General features: G+C 40.0%; 1 protein-coding gene across 4 annotated transcripts in view; it reads left to right on the forward strand.

Moving 5' to 3' along the window:
- The first annotated feature begins 1,798 nt into the window (after nucleotides 1–1,798).
- The window catches only part of DDR2 (discoidin domain receptor tyrosine kinase 2), an 85,609-nt gene continuing 66,397 nt past the window's right edge, over nucleotides 1,799–21,010 (forward strand). Inside the window, exons 1-3 of one of the 4 annotated variants that reach the window (XM_058174275.1) lie at nucleotides 12,205–12,900; nucleotides 17,392–17,457; nucleotides 18,631–18,738. In XM_058174275.1, coding sequence (XP_058030258.1) covers nucleotides 12,858–12,900; nucleotides 17,392–17,457; nucleotides 18,631–18,738 — 217 coding nt within the window. In that variant the 5' untranslated portion in view covers nucleotides 12,205–12,857. Of the gene's footprint in view, nucleotides 1,916–11,476; nucleotides 11,660–12,204; nucleotides 12,901–17,391; nucleotides 17,458–18,630; nucleotides 18,739–21,010 lie in introns of those variants that run through there. The other 3 variants (XM_058174278.1, XM_058174277.1, XM_058174276.1) reach the window with 3 other exon arrangements.

Here is a 21,010-nt window from a genome sequence, read left to right on the forward strand (position 1 = left end):
AATGTTACATTCAGAGATAAGAAACAAGCTAGGCTGAAATTAGCAAATGAGAATGAAAGTAAATGTAGCTTACTCAACCCCAGATGGATTCTTGGACTGCAGTAGACAGTTTCTACTGCAGTCCAACTGCAGTACTGTCTACAGTTTGAGTCTCAAAAACGTCCTGCTTGGCCTGCAAAAGTGAGTATGTATCCACCTTCCTCCCAATCAGCTGATTAGATTGCAAGGCACAATTTTTGTTGGCAGATCATAAGAAGCCAGTTGTTCCCAGTATGTAAGACATTTGTGTGTTCTCATTGCCATTTGCAAGAAATGCAAAGCAGACCTGTTGCAGTTTTCTTCTTTATTTCTAGCAAAGCAGCAGCCCTGGAAGAGTCTGCTGTATTTGAGAGAGCATATTACAATGCACAATATACTATTTGTCTTATTCAAGCCCAAATAAGGACTTGGGTGACATCTGAGACACATATTTTTGCTTTGAAGAGAGCAACAGTGAAGATTTCCTTTTATTAGAACCCATAAGTATGGTGGTGGACATTTTTAAAAATAAATGATAGGTGAAAATCCACTCTAAAGTAAAAAAAATCCTTTGTAGCACATCTGTTCCACAGATGTACAAATAAAAGAACATAGATTACTTCACGGAACTAGCAACACGGGAAAAGAATATCTGAGGAGTTTTGAAATGACTAACCAGAAGTTGTCAGAGTAGCAATAAGGCCTCTTGGAAGGTCAGTCAAATGAAGTAGACCCCAATTTTCTGGCAAGTCACACAATTTCTACAGAGCAGCAAACCTGTAGTAGCAGGAGGACAAATTGAGGGATTTCCCTAAAAATACAAAGAAAAGAACCATTTCAGAAAGGAAGATGCAAGTATTGTAAGTATATATGAAACATTTGATAGTAGACCTTTAATCTTATTTTGGTTATAAGGTTAACTCCTTAAAAGTATCTTGAGCACAATGGAAATGGTCTAAAGGGCATCTTGAGAAGAGCTGCTTCAGATGGGCTATGGAGATCATTCTGTTCCGATATCCTTAATTTTGCTCTGTAAGTATACTGCTACTGTTTTGGGGATAGCTCTTGTTCTTCTAACCAGCTTTCTTTTTCAATTTACTGTAGATGTCTCAGAGTGTTCATACTACACCACTAAGTCCCATATGCAATTATGCTATGTCCAATTAGCAGTGTTACATACATCCCACAATGAGGACGCATCTGTCAGATCTGCTCCAACTAGCTCTCTAGGAAAAGAAGACCCTTGACTCCATTTTGTTGACATGATAGGTTCTTAATTAGTAAGAATTGCTGGCTGCAGTAAAAGCAGTCTAGAACTAAAATTCCCATGCAAAAGGTTACAAATTTTTCCCCTTCATCCTGGCCCTCCCCCCTTGACCAATTTGCTTTCAAGCAATGGTGAACTTCATAGGTGTTTTGAGGTTTTTTTCCTTATGCACATGTCCATGATGGGTGCCTGATAATCTCTCGGAGCAGGCCTAGGCGGAGATGTCCCGATCGCTGAGGCGGCCACCGTTGATTTAGCCGCCCCGGCTTGCCTGGCCGGGTGGGCGAATTGCTCAGCAACTGCGTGAGGGTCTTTTCGCCCTCGTGGAGTTCGCGGTTGCTGAATGCCGGGCCAGAATTTAGTCGGGGGAACGGGAGGCGGAATGGCGGCGGCTGGATGGGGCGGGGCAATTGGAGCTCCGGTCTATCTTTCCGGCTTCCTTTCCGGCCTCTCCCAGGCAGCGTCCTTCTCTCCTGGCCTATTTTCGGTGATCCCCCGGCCTCTTTTTCGAACGTTGTTGGCTACTCTGGCTTCTTTTTCGATCTTGGAAGGCAACGGTTCTTTTCGATCTTGGAAGGCAACGGATTGGACGAGGGCCGTTTCGATCTTTGAGCCCAACAACGATTACAGGTTACAGGAGCCCCGGCTTAGCCTTAAGTTGCCTGATTACAACAATGGCAACAATACAACAATGGCAGCTCTGGCCCAACCTTTGATTTAAGGAAGGGCCTCAGCTAAGCAACGGATCATGGGTCCCTACAGAATGGGGGGGGGGGGCGGACCGCGGCCATTGCCATGAGGACGAAGACGCCTTGTTGGGGCGGTGAATGACCTCTGAGTTATCCGTGGCAGTGGACACAGTAGACTCTTTTCCATCTCTCCTCGCCCACTGGAATTCAATCTGGACCGGTTGGGGCTGTTTGGGCCGTTTATTTCTATCTCGGTGGTCTGTGTGTGTGATGGTGCGATGGTGTTTTATGACAGTGCACAATACATGGAAATCCCCTCCCCCTCGGACTCCCCCTGGACTCTGGAGCTTGGACGGGGGCTTTAGAGGGTCGTGACTGCCATTCCAGGCTTGCTTTAAGATCTGGCAAGGGCCTTGGGACAGCATGTGTTTGCTGCCGGGACTGGCCCTATTTTGGCCATGTTAAGTTAAGATCTGCCGTTTCCTGGCCTTTCCCCCCTCCCCCCACTCTCCTTGCTGATGGGGAGTGGGATGGATTGGAGGGGAATAGATTGGCAGCTGTGTCATCTTAAACATCTTCTGTTTTAACATCGCTTTGTGGATTCCATGAGAGGGCATCCATTTTGTCTTCACCATTTCGTTTTACCACCTGCATCATCTTTACCATCTTTTTTTTTTTTTTAAGTTTTATTTTCATTTTCCAACAACCTATTCAATATACAGTCTCTTATTCAACATTAGTCATTAAATTTTCATTTGTTACTTATTCGGACCTGCCCAGCTACCACTTCCTTCTTAACAAACCTTTCCTCCTCCCTTCTCTACTTTCTTCTACTTTCTTCATCCTTCCTCTCCTTCACTTTTCTACGTCCTCTCCTCTTTCCCTACTCTTCTCTTCCACCCTTTCTAACCCTCTCTCTTTTCCCTTTCTTCTTCCTCTCCTTTCCCCTTTTCTACCTCTCTCTTCCTACCTACTTTCTTCCTTCACTCCTCCTCTCCTCTTCATTCCTTCTGAAATGGCAGCTGAGCAGCCCGCTTTCATTTCAAATTATTTCTATTTCTTAATTACATATCTTCAATCATTCCTTTACATTGATCCTTCATCTCCCCTCTCCCCTTCCCCCTCCCCTCCACCCCGAGACTTCCCAGAACAGAGTACAGGGTATAAAATTAACAATCATAAATTAAAATACAACATAAGTCAAATCCATAGTCACTCCTCTCTCTAAGACCTTAACTCCCCTTCCAAAAACAGAAAAGTACATTCTTCTTCCAGTCCATTATATATCAGTCCATTCCACTCCTAAAATCTTCAGAATCTTCCAATTAAGTTAGTATTTCAGTTCATCAATAAAATATCTTCATCAATTAAGACCAAATATATCTCCAATCTTCATCGATCAAGACCAAAACGATATTCCATCTTCCAGTATTCATCAGAAATTCTTCTATAATATACCTTTCTTCCTTAAACAGTATCCCAAATATAATTCATATTTCCAGCTTAAATTCTTAAATTTTTATCCAATCTCCAAAAGTAAACAATATTCTATCTTCTCATATCTTTAATATCACTTACATAAATCAAATAACATTGCTAATATTAATATTTCATACATCTGTCAGATAACATTATTAAAATTATAACTTATAGCCAAAATATATCAATTATAACAAATTCTATTTAACCAGATACCAACATTACATCCATAAATTTTTCTATCCTCCAAGGGTTAAACAATATTCCATCTTCCCATTCCTTTATACCTCACATATATCAAATAGTGATATACCTAAAATATGTCAGTTATAAAAATTAAACCCTATATATATATATATATATTAAAAAAAAAAAAAAGGATACCATCAAAATCACATCTTAAGCATTCTCCTTCCCCTTGTCTTCTATCTTACACATTTCCTTACACATTTTCAATCTCCAAAAATATCACTTACATAAATCAAATAACATTGCAAATATTAATATTTCTTCAGTTTACCTTACATCTATCAAATAACATTATTAAGATTATAACTTATATCCAAACTATATCAATTATAACAATTAAATTCTATTTAACCAGATACCAACATTACATCCATAAATTTTTCTATCCTCCAAGGGTTAAACAATATTCCATCTTTCCATTCCTTTATACCTCACATATATTAAATAATGATATACCCAAAATAAGTCAGTTGTAAAAATTAAACCCTATATATATATGTTAAAAAAAGAAAATACCATCAAAATCACATCTTAAGCATTCTCCTTCCCCTTGTCTTCTATCTTACACATTTCCTTACACATTTTCTTACACCTTTTCCACCATCTGCTCATCAATCAACTTAACATCTAGCAATAAAGACTTTCCAATCTTTAATATATTGGTGTAAAAATCTCTTGTTTAAAAACTTATTAAGAAAAGATAAGCCTCCAAAAGTTCCTATTAAAAAAAAAAGAAAAAGTAATAATAATAATAAAAAAAAATTCCATATTTGAAATGAAGAAGTTTGCAAGATTTTAATAATTAGCTCTGTTTGCTTAAGAATCATTCCTAAACTGTAAAATCTACCAAAAAGAGAGAGAAAAAAAAATTCCAATAAACTTTTCTTCTTAAACATTGTAATAAAGAAAAAGGTAAAAGGAGAAAAAAATCATTAACAATTCTTGTTCATTCCATTTTAAAAAATAGCTTGTTATGCTCTTCTTCTTTATAATTTCGCTTTCCTTTGTATATTGCAAACGCCATTTTAGATCCACTCAAGTTGAAAGTTAGTTCAAAGGAAAGCTATTTAAGAACTGAAGTTAAGATTTATTACTTGCAAATTCTCTATTATTAAAAAATAAATAAAAGAAAAAATTCCATATTTGAAATGAGGAAATTTGCAAGATTTTAATAGTTAGTTCTGTTTGCTTAAGAGCCATTCATAAACTGTAAAATCTAAAAAAAAATCAATAAACTTTTCTTCTTAAACATTATGATAAAGAAAAAGGTAAAAGGAGAAAAAAATCATTAACAGTTCTTGTTCATTCCATTTAAAAAAAAATAGCTTGTTATGCTCTTCTTTATAGTTTCGCTTTCCTTTGTATATTGCAAACGCCATTTTAGATCCACTCAAGTTGAAAGTTAATTCAAAGGAAAGCTATTTAAGAACTGAAGTTAAGATTTATTACTTGCAAATTCTTGCTAGTCCTCCTGCTCTGTTCTGTCTGTGTTGAATTCTCTTTTAGGAATAAATCTTGACACAGAGATGGTTGCAGCTTCTCGTTCTGTATAAACAGAAGCACCCTGGGCACGGAGTTTCGTCAGGCTAAAGGGGAGCTCTCACCCTTTGATCCCCTGGTTAAATTCCAGGGGATCCCGGGGAGCTCTACCCAAACCTGACCCCTCTTCCCTCCCCCTTCAACCGGGGGAGAGAATTCCAAACCGTTTGACAGCCCATTTACGCTGTCAGGGACGGTTTGACGAAACCCAGGGCAGACGATCCCAAAGGAACGTCCGCGAAGCCTGCGTTGCCAGCGGAAGCCTCCATCTTTACCATCTTTATCATCTGTGGCCTTTTGTTATCGGCCCTAAAATTATGACTGCCGTACCATCACCTGTGGTCTGGGATGAACTCTTTACGCCAATTTGGCCCAATATGAGACATGAGATATTCTTCATCAGAACTCCATCATCTGCGAGGTTCCCCCGCCTCGCAGGAATGGCCCCCCATGTTATCGGGGGCCTATCTCAAGGATGGGTTTTGGGACCCAGAGAGATGGCATGCGGCAAGAAGGAACCTTTGGGGTTTCTTAGATAGATTTTTAAGGGGAGGGAGGGGGAAGTCGGGTAATGGGGGATACTCATCGGGGAGGGGTTTTTTAAATGTTTTTGTACCGGGGAGTTTTAAGGGGAATTTTAAGGGGGGGGTTGGTTCGGGGGGGTGGACGGGTGGGGAAGGAAATCCATCAGGGAGGGTGGGGAGGGCAGGTCCAGTCCCGGAAACTGTTCCCGGTGGTTTTTCATCAGGTCCGAGGGAGGGGGGTGAGGGGTACGTTCCAGAGGTGGAAGTTGGTTCCATCTGTACGGTAAGTGGGAGGGGCAGATATGGCGGAAGCAAGGGGCCGTATCGTTTTCTGGGAGCACATGCTCGCTGTTTAAAAGCGATCACGTGCTCCGGCCCCCCAGTCTTCCCCCGTTCCCCGGAAGGTCAGGATCCTCAGAGCCCGGGCCTCCGGTTGATGTTGTGTAATGCCCGGTCCGTGGTTAATAAAGCCCCCCTGATTTGTGACCTTATTCAGGGGGAATCCACGGACTTTATGGGCATTACGGAGACCTGGTTGGGCGCAGAAGGGGGCGTGCCCCTAGTTGAACTGTGCCCTCCAGGTTTCCGAGCATTCCATCAACCGAGGGCCCGGGGCAGGGGTGGAGGGGTGGCGGTTGTTATGAAAGAGGGTCTGGAGCCGAGGGAGACCACTGTTCCTCAGATAGCCGGCTGTGAATCCCTTCTTGTGAAGTGGGGCCATAAGAATCAGATGGGTCTGTTGATCGCGTGCCTGGCTCCTTGCTACGTGACTACAGCCCTGCCTGAGCTGCTGGAGGTGCTTGCCGGGGTGGCTGTTGAGATCCCCAGACTGTTGGTCATGGGTGATTTCAACTTGCCATCGGCCGGCCTGTCGTCGACAGTGGTTCAGGAGTTCCAGGCTTCCATGACGGCCTTGGACCTGATTCAAATAACTGATGGCCCTACCCACACGGGGGGATCCGCGCTGGACTTGATTTATATCTCTGGACAGTGGTTTAATGATCTGGTAGTAAGAGATTTAGTGACGATACCGGTGTCATGGTCAGATCATTTTCTCCTCCGCCTAGACTTTCAGACCGCTACTCACCACCACAGGGAGACGGAACCAATGCGTTGGTTCCGTCCCAGGCGCCTGATGGACCCTGAGAGGTTCCAGACGGAGCTTGGGCCGTTTCCTGAGGATCTTGCCCACGGCACGACCGAAGAACTAGTGGCGGCCTGGGAACAGGCTGCGGCTGGGGCTTTGGACCGTGTCGTGCCTTTGCGGCCTCTGACCCGGCGCAGATCTCAATTAGCTCCTTGGTTCTCTGAGGAGCTGAGAGAGATGAAACGCCGGAGAAAACGCCTAGAGAGTGTTTGGAGGTCCAGCCGTTCCGAAGCTGATCGGACACTAGTTAGGTCTTTTTCAAAGACCTACCTAGTGGCACTGAGGCTGGCGAAGCGTTCCTACACTTCCTCCCTCATTGCATCGGCAGATAACCGCCCGGCCGCCCTGTTTCGGGTAACCCGTTCCCTCCTTCACCAGGGGGAGCGGGATGACCCCTTACAGGGACGTGCCGAGGAGTTTAGCGGTTATCTATACGATAAAATCGCTCAGCTCCGGGATAGCTTGGACCAAGATTGCGATGATCCGGATGAGATGACTGAGACGCGTCTTGTTGATGTTGTTTGGGATGAGTTTGATTCTGTGGCTCCCGAGGACGTGGACAGGTTGCTGGGGAGACTGCATGCCACTACATGTTTACTGGACCCGTGCCCCTCCTGGCTGGTGCTGGCCACTCAGGAGGTGACACAAGGCTGGCTCCGGGGGATTATAAATGCTTCTTTGATGGAGGGGACCTTTCCCGCCGCCTTGAAAGAGGCGGTGGTGAGACCCCTCCTCAAGAAGCCTTCCCTGGACCCAGCTATTTTGGGTAATTATCGTCCAGTCTCCAACCTTCGCTTTGTGGCGAAGGTTGTAGAGAGTGTGGTGGCGTGGCAGTTTCCTCAGTATCTGGAGGAAGCTGTCTATCTAGACCCGTTCCAGTCCAGCTTCCGGCCCGGGCATAGCACGGAGACAGCTTTGGTCGCATTGGTGGATGACCTCTGGAGGGCCAGGGATAGGGGTTGCTCCTCTGCCTTGGTCCTGTTAGATCTCTCATCGGCTTTTGATACCGTCGACCATGGTATCCTGCTGCGCCGGCTGGAGGGGTTGGGAGTGGGAGGCACCGTTTATCGGTGGTTCTCCTCCTACCTCTCCGACCGGTCGCAGACGGTGTTGACAGGGGTACAGAGATCGGCCGCGAGGCACCTCACTTGTGGGGTGCCGCAGGGGTCGATTCTCTTGCCTCTCCTGTTCAACATCTATATGAAGCCGCTGGGCGAGGTCATCAGTGGCTTTGGGGTGAGTTATCACCTGTACGCTGATGATACTCAGCTGTACTTTTCCACCCCAGGCCACCCCAGCGAAGCTGTCGAAGTGCTGTCCCGTTGTCTGGAGGCCGTACGGGTCTGGATGGGGAGAAACAGACTCAGACTCAATCCATCCAAGACAGAGTGGCTGTGGATGCCGGCATCTCGGTACAGTCAGCTGCAACTGCAGCTGACTGTTGGGGGCGAGTCACTGGCCCCAACGGAAAGGGTGCACAACTTGGGCGTTCTCCTGGATGGACGGCTGTCGTTCGAAGATCATTTGGCGGCCGTCTCCAGGAGAGCTTTTTACCAGGTTCGCCTGGTCCGCCAGTTGCGCCCCTTTCTAGACCGGGATGCCTTATGCACGGTCACTCATGCTCTCGTCACTTCTCGCCTGGATTATTGCAATGCTCTCTACATGGGGCTACCCCTGAAGTGCACTTGGAGACTTCAGCCAGTCCAGAATACAGCTGCGCGGGTGATTGAGGGAGCACCACGTTGCTCCCAGGTAACACCACTCCTGCGCAGGCTGCACTGGTTACCTGTGGTCTTCCGGGTGCGCTTCAAGGTTTTGGTTACCACCTTCAAAGCGCTCCATGGCTTAGGGCCCGGGTACTTACGGGACCGCCTGCTGTTACCACATGCCTCCCACCGACCCGTGCGCTCTCACAGAGAGGGTCTTCTCAGGGTGCCGTCCGCCAGGCAGTGTCGGCTGGCGGCCCCCAGGGGAAGGGCCTTCTCTGTAGGAGCACCTACTTTCTGGAACGAACTTCCCCCCAGTTTACGCCAATTACCTGACCTTCGGACCTTTCGCCGGGAATTGAAAACTTATTTATTCATTCAAGCGGGACTGGCCTGATTTTTTAACTGCTACATTTTTAAATTCTTAAATTTTTAATTTTTAATTGTATTTTACTGGGTATTTTATATGGTCAATTTGGACGGTTTTAATTTCGGCCTTTATGGAATAAGTTTTTTAATTGTTATTTTAGTGTGTATATAAATTGTTTTAATGCAGGCTGTACACCGCCCTGAGTCCTTCGGGAGAAGGGCGGTATAAAAGTTTAATTAAATAAATAAATAAATAAATAAATAAATAAATAAATAAATAAATAAATAAATAAATAAATAAATAAATAAATAAATAAATAAATAAATAAATAAACCATGCCAATATTTGGAGCAATCCACATTCCATTCTCAAACTTCTCAGCCTTGAAGACTGGCACAGGCTGGTTTCTTGCATCTCTGATTTCCATCAAACTGTCATCTCTCCTCCCTTTTTCCTATCAATGCCCCATACATGCTTATTGCCCATTTGCTCTCCTTCCCCTCCCCTCTAACAGTTGATGGCAAGATGCTGGTGAGGCAGTAAGCTGAACATGGCAGAGCTGACAGCATCTGTGAAATATTTAGGATAATAGCTCTTTATTAGTCACAGTTGACTTTTATGTTCATTCATTTCATCCATCCATCTATCCCTGGTGATTTATAGAGAATATTTCTTATGAATTTGGTGCTCTGATACATGCCACATCAAAGCAACTGATTTTTGCATCTTTATTCAGATGACTAAATTTCTGCTTTGTCCCAGGATGGGTCCACATTGTATAGAATATGAACATGAGATAGAGGTTCTGATATCATCCCTTCAAAGTGAATGTGAGAATTGGAGCAAATATTGCAATCTTGTCAATCCAGTGCCGTTGAAAAAATGGTGGGTACAATCCTGTCAAAATTAAATAGTAGATTGCCTGATTTCAATGGAATTAAAAAGGCTTCCTTCCTGATTGTTACCCACATTTGTTTAACTAAAGGTGATACCCTAAAACCAGCTCTGAAAAGGCAGAAACACTTTCAATATCAGCCAAATATTCAATAAATGCATTACAATATTCACTGCATGGAATGCTATTTCTCAATAATCGATAGCTAGAACATAATGTTGTATCTTATAATTAGACTTTCTAATCTTTGAATTTTGCATAGCACTGCCCTAAGTTCTGAGTCACTATAACATTCGGGGCACAGATTTTCCTGGAACGTACTGTAATATCATTCTAGAGCAACCCTTTTACCTAAATTGATGTTCACTCATTCTCTTCTTCAGGAATACCAAAATTTCCAGGGCAAATAATATTTTGTCAGGGCAAGGGCTGTTTCACTTGGCTCCTTCTTTAACAAATCCACCAAACCAAATGTAACACTTAAGCATATAATGAATTTCAGTGATTTTTAAAAATCTGTATATTCAATGGCATTTGCAGTTTCATATTTGATTCCTATCATTGTCCCAAGAATTAACAGAGGTCATCACTCCTAAATGTTTTCAACTACCTAATTATGAATTACATTTTAATGTTCAAAATTTGAGGATGGAATAGGACAGGATAGATGGGATGGGATGAGATAAATTTAGTCTTAGTTTTGTCTTTGGTCTTACTTTTTACTTGGTACTTAAAGGTAAAATAGGATTTCTCAACAGAAACTTCGCATCTTGTTAGCTATATTAAGCTATATTAATATTAAGCTACTCATCTTAATAAAAAAGGATTCCTCACCTCCTTTCTGCTAGCAGATTTGTTCTTCAACAACATTCGAAAGATTATTTATATCCCAATTATTTGGTAGAGAAAGGCTTACTGCAATTTGTGAATTAGTTGCTTACAGACATAAATTGCCTATGAACAATTACTAAGAAATGTTATTAAACTTTATTTCAATAGTATGTAAACTTTAATACATACCTACATTTATAAGAAACCCTCAGATACACTTTTGTTGTTATTTTGGTATCTTCCTGTTTATTTCCTTTTCTGTTCATTTTTAGGAAGTAGGTAAAGGGGGGGGGGAAGGCTACTGAGAGTTGGAGTTTATAATCTTAAAACAAATGAGTGGACTTTCTGCCTTTAAACCAAAGAGAAAAATTCATCCAGCCAGTTATTGGCAATATCTGTTATTTCTTAAAACTAAACTCCGTAATTTATAGCTTTCCTCCTGAGCTGTTCTCCAACACTGAACAGAATTTCTTTTGTTTTGATTGTTTATCTAACTTAGAAGAAAAATAAAAACAAGGGGTCATATTTTTCATGTTTGAAAAGCAAACACAGATCCTTGGAGCCAGTTCACTATAGCTCTCCCCTCTCCAATGAATGAGCTTTGTTGTAAATTATAGTTTAGCTTCAGTTCCCTTGAGTGAGGGAAAAGAGCCTCCAAAGAGAACTGAGTTTCAATTGGCGATTTTCTTTCTTCTTTTTCATTTCCTAATTGAAACCAAATGTGAAATATGTTGGATTGTGGGATTTCTGGCCTGGTCCCAGGAATCCTCAGAATGCTAAATTGCTCGCAAAGGCATCTTGCATCAGCCTACAGAACTTTCTTTCCAGCCCGGCTTCTCCATCTAGGGAGAGAAAACAAGAACTATCTACTTTCCCTTAAAGCTGTGGATTAAATTTCTGGAAACTTCCTGACTTTCTCTGCTGAAAGGTCATTTTAACACCCAGGTATGGACTTTATACTTTTTATAAACAGATAATCAAACTTTCCCCCTCCCGGTCTATCTAGTGGAAGGAGCGAAATGGACATCTCAGCCATTTCTTAACAAAAGGCTAGTCTGGCTTGGGACAGTGTTAGGGAAAAAATGAGGTTACCGGTATATGAAAGAGGATATTATGAAAGGATATTTTCCTGGCATACCTGCCACATAAAAAGATAAAATAACTATGGTTCTTTAAAAAAATGTTTGCATGGCAGGCCAGGCTGGTTGATTACAGATGCCACTGATGGAGTCAGAGAGAAGGCTCTGAAGCCATAAAAACCCTCTGGTATTTCTTGTTTTTGTGGCTAATTGAACTTTCAGGTTGTTGATTCAGTAGCTGAGAATTCCATTTGCATTAAGTTGTTTCTCTTGGGAAATTATGAGACATTTTCAGACTCTCTCTTTCATTGGATGTGTGTGCGTGTCTCGTGACAGCCCTGTGTTTCATGATTGTTTGTCCTATTGTTGGTGGCGTCTGCATCTTTTCCTGGCAAAGCTACCAGGACCAAGCTCAGAAAGGGGCTAGAACCTATGCTTCCCCACACCCTCCCGGGAATTATAGGCCCAGTGGAGCAAGAGCAAAGCTTAACGGATGAAGAGGGGGTAGGGTGGGAGTTAATTCTGCTAGTTTCAAATAGGGAAACGGCCTTTTAACATATTTTAAGGAAGATATATTGCTACATATATATCTGGGCTGCTGGTTGTATTCAAATACATTTTAACATATATATCTGTCTCATAAGAAGTGTTACACTTTCTAAAGATGCATGATTATTTTTTAAAAAAACTTAAATTTAAACATAAATGATTGTGAAATATGGATATGGAAGTTGTTATTGATTCCAATTCCTTGTCAGGTATATATTTGGCAACAAATTGATTTTTCCTATTGCATAACTCATGAAAAGTGTTTGGATGCATGAAAAGTATGATAACAGCTTTATATTACAAATTATTGTACTAGCAGTAGAGAAAGTTGACAGAAAGATCTGCCTTCTCTTCAGTACTAGTAAGTAACCCAATACAATAGATTAGATCAGATTAAACAAAATACTATTAATCAGCCTCAATTAAATTATGGAATTCAATTCAAAATAAGTGGTGATCATCAGTGGGTTAAATAGCTTTCAAAAGGTTCAATGAAAAGATTTTAACCAAAGACAATGTCCATCAAAGCAAAATGGAGCTGCCAGAGGCAATATACCGGTAAACTTTTATTCTTATTTATACTTTTTTCTGCTGTTCTAATGGATAGATGGCACTCAGGGCAAATTAAAGTCTGTTTACTTGGAATAATAAATGGAGAAAGCTGCTATCTTGTGACGTTGTTTTCTTCGAAATAACTGATGGGGTGTTATGGAACGTAAGCAGTGTCCTGTTTTAGTTGGACCCTTCTGATATTAATGTGCTGTTCATGTATTTTTTCCTTAAAGATGCATAGATATTGGTGTGTTTACTGTTACATTTGCTTAACATGGTGCAATTTGTTGCATGTTGCATGATGCCCAGGAGTTTGTTTTTCAAAGTCTATTGGCAACTATCCCAAAGCCAGAACGGGATAATATGGTTTTATAAATATAAATGTTGTATGTTCAATGCTGTGGGTTTAGGAAAAATGGGAAAGTCCTCAATATTTTAAATTTTAGTAGCAAATAGCCCTGATGCTAGTTTGATAAATTCTTTTTCCCTAAAAAAATTCATTCAGAATATTTAGTAATGAAAAAAAATATTTTCAGAAACAAATAATTTTACGTATTTATTTATTTATTTATTTAGTTAGTTAGTTAGATAGTTAGTTTGTCAAACATGTACAGGTATAAGTATACACACGGACATGAGCACATGAAATGAGTACAAATAAATGGGGACAGTAGGACAGGGACGGTAGGCATGCTGGTGCATTTATGCACGTCCCCTTACCTCTTAGGAATGGTGTGAGGTCCACGATACTCAGTTTAAGGTTGAAGCTATGGAGGTTTGAGGAAGTAACAATTTAATAATAATAATAATAATAATAATAATAATAATAATAATAATAATAATAATAATAATAATAATAATAATAATAATACTGAGCATGTCATTTAATGACACTTACTGGTAGTTATTGCTTGAGTTTGCAAAAGAATTCTGTGCTTTTACCTAATAAATGACATAGTCTGAATCAAAGACACATTTCATATTTTGAAAATATTTCTGACTGTCTCACAACATGGGTACGACAATGGGTCTTCCCACTCAACCACTGGCAACAAGGCATAGAGTGCTTCCGATCTCTCCTTTCTGCTTCCCAGGATACTTCTTGCCATCTCAGCCTACTTTTCCCTCTTTTCCTAAGCAGGTGCCTTCTCTTACCATAAAACACTGGCCTGCAACCACCTACCATTTTGTCCAAAAATGTAACCGATGTTGAGAAAGACATTTTGCTTTGCATCCTTTTAGTGTCCTCTTTATATATTACAAGTTGAAACACTCTAAAAATGAAATCAAATAACAACAGATTAACTAGCACCAAGAAGAGCATTGGCCAACACATTTGTGGAAATAAATCTTATGATAAGGACTCAAGGTTTTGGTTGCTTTAGAATCCCAGTCACTTAGCCCTGTACTAATGAGCTTTCAAATATTTTCATTCAAAAAACCTTTTAAATAATTTTTAGTAAGCAGGAACAATGAAAAAGCAGTGGGAAAACTCAGAAAGTAACACATGGATAGCATTGAGATGATACAGTAGTACTGATGTAAAAAAGCTTTCTCCATCAATAATGCAAAATAGAAACTCCTCCTAACTCCCTTGCCATCATCCTCAATCAAATCATGGAGAAGAGAAGTTTCATTTTTGTCCCACTGTTATTGAATAGCAGAACTACCGGACCCAGAGATAAACTGTTAAAACAACAAAAAATCTTGAGGCTGTCAATGAGAAAGTGAGCAAGACAGTAAGAGATCAAGAGAAGAAGCCTATAATGTCTACTTATTTTTTCTCTCATTATCCAACTGGAGTTTAATAGAACAGTACTTCTCCACACAAGGAGACACTAAATCAGACACAGTAAAAACAAATAGCATAATGCCTCCCAAATGCAGTAACCAACATAGTTCTAAAATAAAATGACATTAAGCCGAATAGAATACTCGCGTATACCCAGAGGTTTCCTGCAATAGAATTTGGAAAGGTTATGAAAGGTGTAAATCTCTATAATAACAATAGTGCTTAGACTTATATACTGTTTCATAGTGCTTTACAGCACTCTCTGAGCAGTTTACAACATCGCTGTATTGTCCCCAACAACCTGGCTCCTCATTTTACTGACCTTGAAAGGATGCAAGGCTGAGTCAACCTTCTTGGAAAATAAAAATCATAAGAAGCTGTTGCCTAGTTTCTTTTGAAAGTCACAGCCTTCCCATTCTCACTTGGAAAGAGATAGAATGTATCTTGGGCATTATTCAGCACGATGTGGGAAGTGGAATACAAGATAGGTAGGTAAGATAATTGCAGTGGTGAAATCCAAATTTTTTTACTACCGGTTTTGTGGGTGTTGTTTGGTGGGTGTGATGTTGCTTGGTGGGCGTGGTTTGGTGGGCGTGGCAGGGGAAGGATACTGCAAAATCTCCATTCCCTCCCCACTCCAGGGGAAGGATACTGCAAAATTCCCATTCCCTCCCCACTCCTGGGGGAAGGATATTACAAAATCTCCATTCCCACCCTACTCTGGGGCCATCCAGAGGTGGTATTTGCTGGTTCTCTGAACTGCTCAAAGTTTCCACTACTGGTTCTCCAGAACCTGTCAGAACCTGCTGGATTGCACCCCTGGATAATTGTAATAATGGAACTGTACCTATTCACAAATGGATCACTCAGCCATTTGGTCAGAGCACCTACAAAATCATTTCCACCATTACGTCAGGACCTGTAATAGAATGTGTGGATGATTTTGGGGAATGAGGGGAAGAGAAGCTGCCTAAGAAACAATCAGACAAGAGAGGCAGGAGCCCCCATGGCTTAAGGGCCAGAGAAATAAATTTAGGAATGACCAGCCCTAATGAATCAAGCAGTTAAAAGGGGCAGAGGGAGGTTTGTGCTTTTAGACTTCTATGATTCTGTTAATGTAGCTTTACAATAAAGTAGCGTTAATTCAGCTAGTCTATTTCCTGTCTGGTTTATCTGGGACAGCTGACAGGATCCAAAATAAATGGTTTGTTCAGCATGCTGCATTATGTACAAAATATACAAATCTGGGAAAGCATGCTGCATTTCAAGTCCTAAAAGGAGAGGTGGAATGTTTGATATTGTAAAAAGAGTTTTCTCGTGAACCCAAGTCAAGAAACATAGTGAAATAATCTGTGAGATACAGCTGGTTGCTTAAGGCAGATCCTGAATCAGACAGACTTTGTTCAGTAACTTTCACAATATTTTCAGCATCTGCTCAGCTAATCCATTTTTTATTTAGTATGGATTTGTCCATAACCACACAGATATTAAAAAAACTGCAAAGGCCATTGTACAATATTCTAACAGAACTTTGTTCATCTTCAGAGGAAGCAAGTACTGGAAATAATTTGTCATCTGGTAAAACTATGCCTTTTCTTTTAAAAATTTCTTAATAATTACTTTAGATGGTACTTACACTCTCTTTTCAGTAGATTTTATGAATTCACAAGCATAATGAATAGCTATTTTGCTGTTTGGAAAAATTCTGTTTACCAATTTACCATCATTTACAACAAAGACAAATAGTGAAGCAATAAGCAAATAATAATTCTGAAAAGTATTTTCCCCCATTTTTGATGTCCTGTTTGTTCACTTGCTTCTATAGATTGCATCCAAAGAAGCTGACACATCTGGGGGTATCCAGTTTGAGAAAGACAAAGTCGTGTAGGGTTTTAAAGATTAAAACCAACTTCTTAAACTGAATTAGCTTGCTTTCAATATTGGAATGATGTATCGTTGGGATATACGTCATGGAAGGATTATTTTGGGAGGGGGGTGTTTTTGTATACTGTCCAGAGTCACTGGTGTGAGATGAGTGGCATGTAAATAAATAAATTTTGGATAACACTTAGCTTTTTAGTTACTTTAGTTGATACTAGTTGAATTAACAAGATAATCTTTTAAAGGTGGCATCAAGTAGAACATGTTGTAATTTAGTTGTAATGTAACTAATACATTGGCAGTGTCAGAGCAGAGGGCTCAGGGATGATTATACTGGTGCTCTACATATAATTGCTCTTTGCCTAAAGATCCAGGAATAGTGTAGAACCAAGGAGTTGTCAGGCACAAAAAATCAGGATCATACTATAGATTCCATTTAAGATGATTTATTATTCACACCTATACACAGAAATCTAGTCAACTATTAGTCAGCACTAAATTAGTGCTAGATAAGAGTCAATGGAATTCAAGGTAGGGCTTGCCTTGGATCATTTATGGCAACATAAGGATTCCAGACTGATTCCCCTCTTGATTCTGCCCCCAAGCTGTGCTGCTTCTTGTCCTATATGAGTATTCCTACTTAAATGACCCTGGTCTTTCAGAGAATGCAGAACAGTGGTGGGATTCTACTGGTTCAGACTGGTTCAGGCGAACCCTTAGCTCTGACTATCAGCTCTGAGCGAACCGGTTCACTCCAATTTTGAAGTGGGCCCACCTGCCCACCCTGCATTATACTCACCTGTATTTCTGTTTCCGGAGCCCAGCTGATCCGCATGGCAGAGTGGATTGCCACACCTCTGCTGTTTTCCTTGCCGACAGCAATGTGGAAGGTGAGTTTTCTCCAAACTGCACATGTGTGTCTGGCGCGCATGGGAGCGCAGCAAGAGTGTGCAAGCAAAGCGCACGCTTAGTGAACCGATTGTTAAACCAGTAGGATCCCACTCCTGATGTAGAACCTCTTCCAAAACAAATTCAGTCTCTGACCTCTGTCTGACTGTAATTGAGCACAATCAGTTCTGTTCATTCTTACTGTTCACCTTCAACCAAACCATTAATGAATTTAGCCAATGTTCAGAAGCATTCAGTTCATTTTTAGAGTTAGGTGAAAATAGCAAAAGAACTCCACATTGCTGATTATGTCTTTCAGTCAGTACTGTGTAACTGCATAACAAGATAGACAAGATAAAACTCTATAAGATACTGTGGGTCAATGACCATTGTGTTGTGTTATAGTAATCCAATTTTGTGAAAAGATCCAGAAGAATATTGTGGCCAATGGTATCAAAATCTGCCAAGAGTTCTAAGAGAGCCAAAGGAGCAGTCTTTTATCATCTAATATGTTAATTATTCCCCAAGGTAACAAAACAATTGCTGTGGAAAGAGAGCTCCCCTACCCTACTCCCATTAGGGTACACACTTCATTATTTATTTCGTGTGAAGTGAACATAATTGTACTTTGTTTATTATTTTGATTAATTCTTTTTTACACTTGATGTAGTGTTTTTAATTCTCTTATTGGAGATGGTTTTGTAGGTCGCTTAATGGTTCATAAAATAGAAACCTAGTAATCAAATAGGCATGCAAACGAATAACTTGTCTCCATCCAACTGAATTGGATATAGAAAAGGTGTATTTCATGCAGACTTTGTCTGACAGGAATCTTCCCTTAACTATAATAATTAATATATTGGCTGTAATCAGCCATTTTTAAAAAGGTAGTTCTTTAATGTTGGCCTACTTAAATTAGCCAATCCAGGAGAGGCTCCCTGGCTTATTCTCCATGAAACTGCATAATTTTCTTTTTAAACCATTCAGATTGGCTACCATTACAACTGCTAGCAGTCTTATAGGTATCTAATGATTATCAGATTTTTTTATTATTAACATCATTTTAAGGCCAAAAGAAGCTTACCTCCCTACTTTCAACGTCACCCATTATTGCTTTATTCACAATAAGTATGTTATTAATTATAGTCTCTGGCTCTCTTTTTTTTTTCGTAAAGGGCTGTGGGAATATCAGAAGATGCTCGTTTCTTCTCAGAGACTGATGCCTTTGCTGCTACTGCTGCTGCTGAATATTCCAACTGCTGTGAAAACTCAAGTCAACCCAGGTAAGTGGGAAAAATGCTGCTCCTGCTAGTATTATGGGGTCCACAAAAATGTGAGAACTGGAATATACCATAGTTTCCTAAAGTGGAGTAGCTGATTCCAGAGATTGTTGGAGAGGGACAAATAAGAGGATTTCTCTATTAAGTCTATTAATTAAGTCTATTAATTAAGTCTATTAATTAAGTCTATTAAGTCTATAACTCTTTTATACAGCTCGCCTGTTTGGAACCCTCACCATATCTCTGACATCAATACAATTGAATGTGTCCAGAAATATTTTACAAGAAGAGTTCTCCATTCCTCTGTAAACAACAAAATACCTTATCCCACTAGACTTGAAATCCTAGGCTTAGAAAACTTGGAACTCCGTCGCCTTCGACAAGACTTAAGTTTAACTCACAGAATCATCTATTGTAATGTCCTTCCTGTTAAAGACTACTTCAGCTTTAATTGCAATAATACAAGAGCAACCAATAGATTTAAACTTAATGTCAACCACTTTAGTCTAGATTGCAGAAAATATGATTTCTGTAACAGAATCATCAGTGTTTGGAATACTTTACCTGACTCTGTGGTCTCTTCCCATAATCCTAAAAGCTTTATCCTAAAACTTTCTACTATTGACCTCACCCCATTCCGCATAAGCGCACAAACATGCCTACCGTTCCTGTCCTATTGTTTTTCTTTTCTGCTTCCTATATATATATATATGCTTATACCTCCTAATATTTACTCATATATATGTTTATATACTATATAATCTTTTTGTATGATACCTACATATATTGTTGTGACAAAATAAATAAATAAATAAATAAATAAATAAGTCAGTAATAATAAGTTGACCAAGAAAGCCCAGGTCAGTTAAACAGCCAGAAAATATTTGGGCCTATAAGCGATTTTTGGTGGTGACAATTGCTCAAGGCATAAACAGAAAGTCTATCCAAAACATTTGAAAGTGACCAGTATTTTCACTAAGGTAGTGAAATTTTAAAAAGTTAAAATGAAATCCCAAAACTTATTTCAATATTTTGAGTTTTCTTTACGTACTACAGTTATTGAGAACACTACTTTTAAGGGAGAAGAACAAAAACTGAGTACAGAGTTAAAAGGAGGAAGAGGTGCCTTTAAATAAATGTTCGTCTCCAAATTCTTTATGTTTTTATGTGTTACAAGATCTGAAAATTCCAGATGAGATTATTTTCTAGTCAGATTTCAGATCTTGCCACAGACTTTGCCTTATTAGTCCATGATGTTTATTTTTCACTGTTCTACTAAGCTGTAATCAAGTGGTTTTTTAAAATTTCAGTTTATTTTTAATTTATGATCTATTTCTCTTCTATTTCTATACTTTTTGCCTCAACACCATCAGTAAACTTAGATGACCTAAGGTCCATGGACATTAAAGTGTAAAGCACCATATTTTTTTCTATTATAAGAGATACTAAGTTGAAGGGGCTGCAGATGTTATAATATGAAAGGCGTGTAATTGTCAGGTAAAATCCTGGCATATGGAAAACCAAAGAAGATTCACATTGAGCTAAGTATTTTCAGTAGAAGCTGGGACAGCCAATTATAGATAGAAATCACTTATCTTCTCTGACCTTGTGGAAACATAATTTGAAATCTGGAATCACACTATCACACTATTCAAGTAACATTAACTCACAACTTTCAAAATATTTTCTATAGTCCAACATAAATTTAAAGACTTCAACCTATTGATATTGTGGAAATGCAGATAATGGTAAATCATTTGTAGCAAAGGTGTGGTGAGATGATGAGATGAGAATAAATGATGAAATTTTAAGCTCAAGGGAAGATGTTAACCGAGGTGAATACCTGTAGCAAAATGTAAGCTTTGAGAAACAATAATCTTTAGAATTGTTATTTTGTGAATCCTCTTTCTATGCCCAACCTCTGTCTATTAACATACATTCTTCCAGTTCTTGGATTAGCAGAAAATTATGCTGTTTTAAATAGCTCTGCTCTGACAGCTGGGGTCTATTTTCTTTTAGCACAAGGTTGGTGATTGGTGTTGTTCGTACAGATTTAATGCAGGAGAATTTAAGAAAAAATATTTTCCTGGCTTTGTTTTCCCTTCCACCAAATACCATCAGCCAATGGGACAGCAACAGTAATAGTTACTTTCCCAGAGATTACAACGGAAGGCAAGTTTTGACTGATGGCTAGACCTATGTGGTCAGCTCACTGTCAAAGTGTCATACCACTTGATGAGGAAGACAGGCTTTACCCCCTATGGCCACTTGATGA

The sequence above is a fragment of the Ahaetulla prasina genome, chromosome 3 (assembly GCF_028640845.1).
Source record: "Ahaetulla prasina isolate Xishuangbanna chromosome 3, ASM2864084v1, whole genome shotgun sequence".
Classification (NCBI taxonomy): Eukaryota; Metazoa; Chordata; class Lepidosauria; order Squamata; family Colubridae; genus Ahaetulla; species Ahaetulla prasina.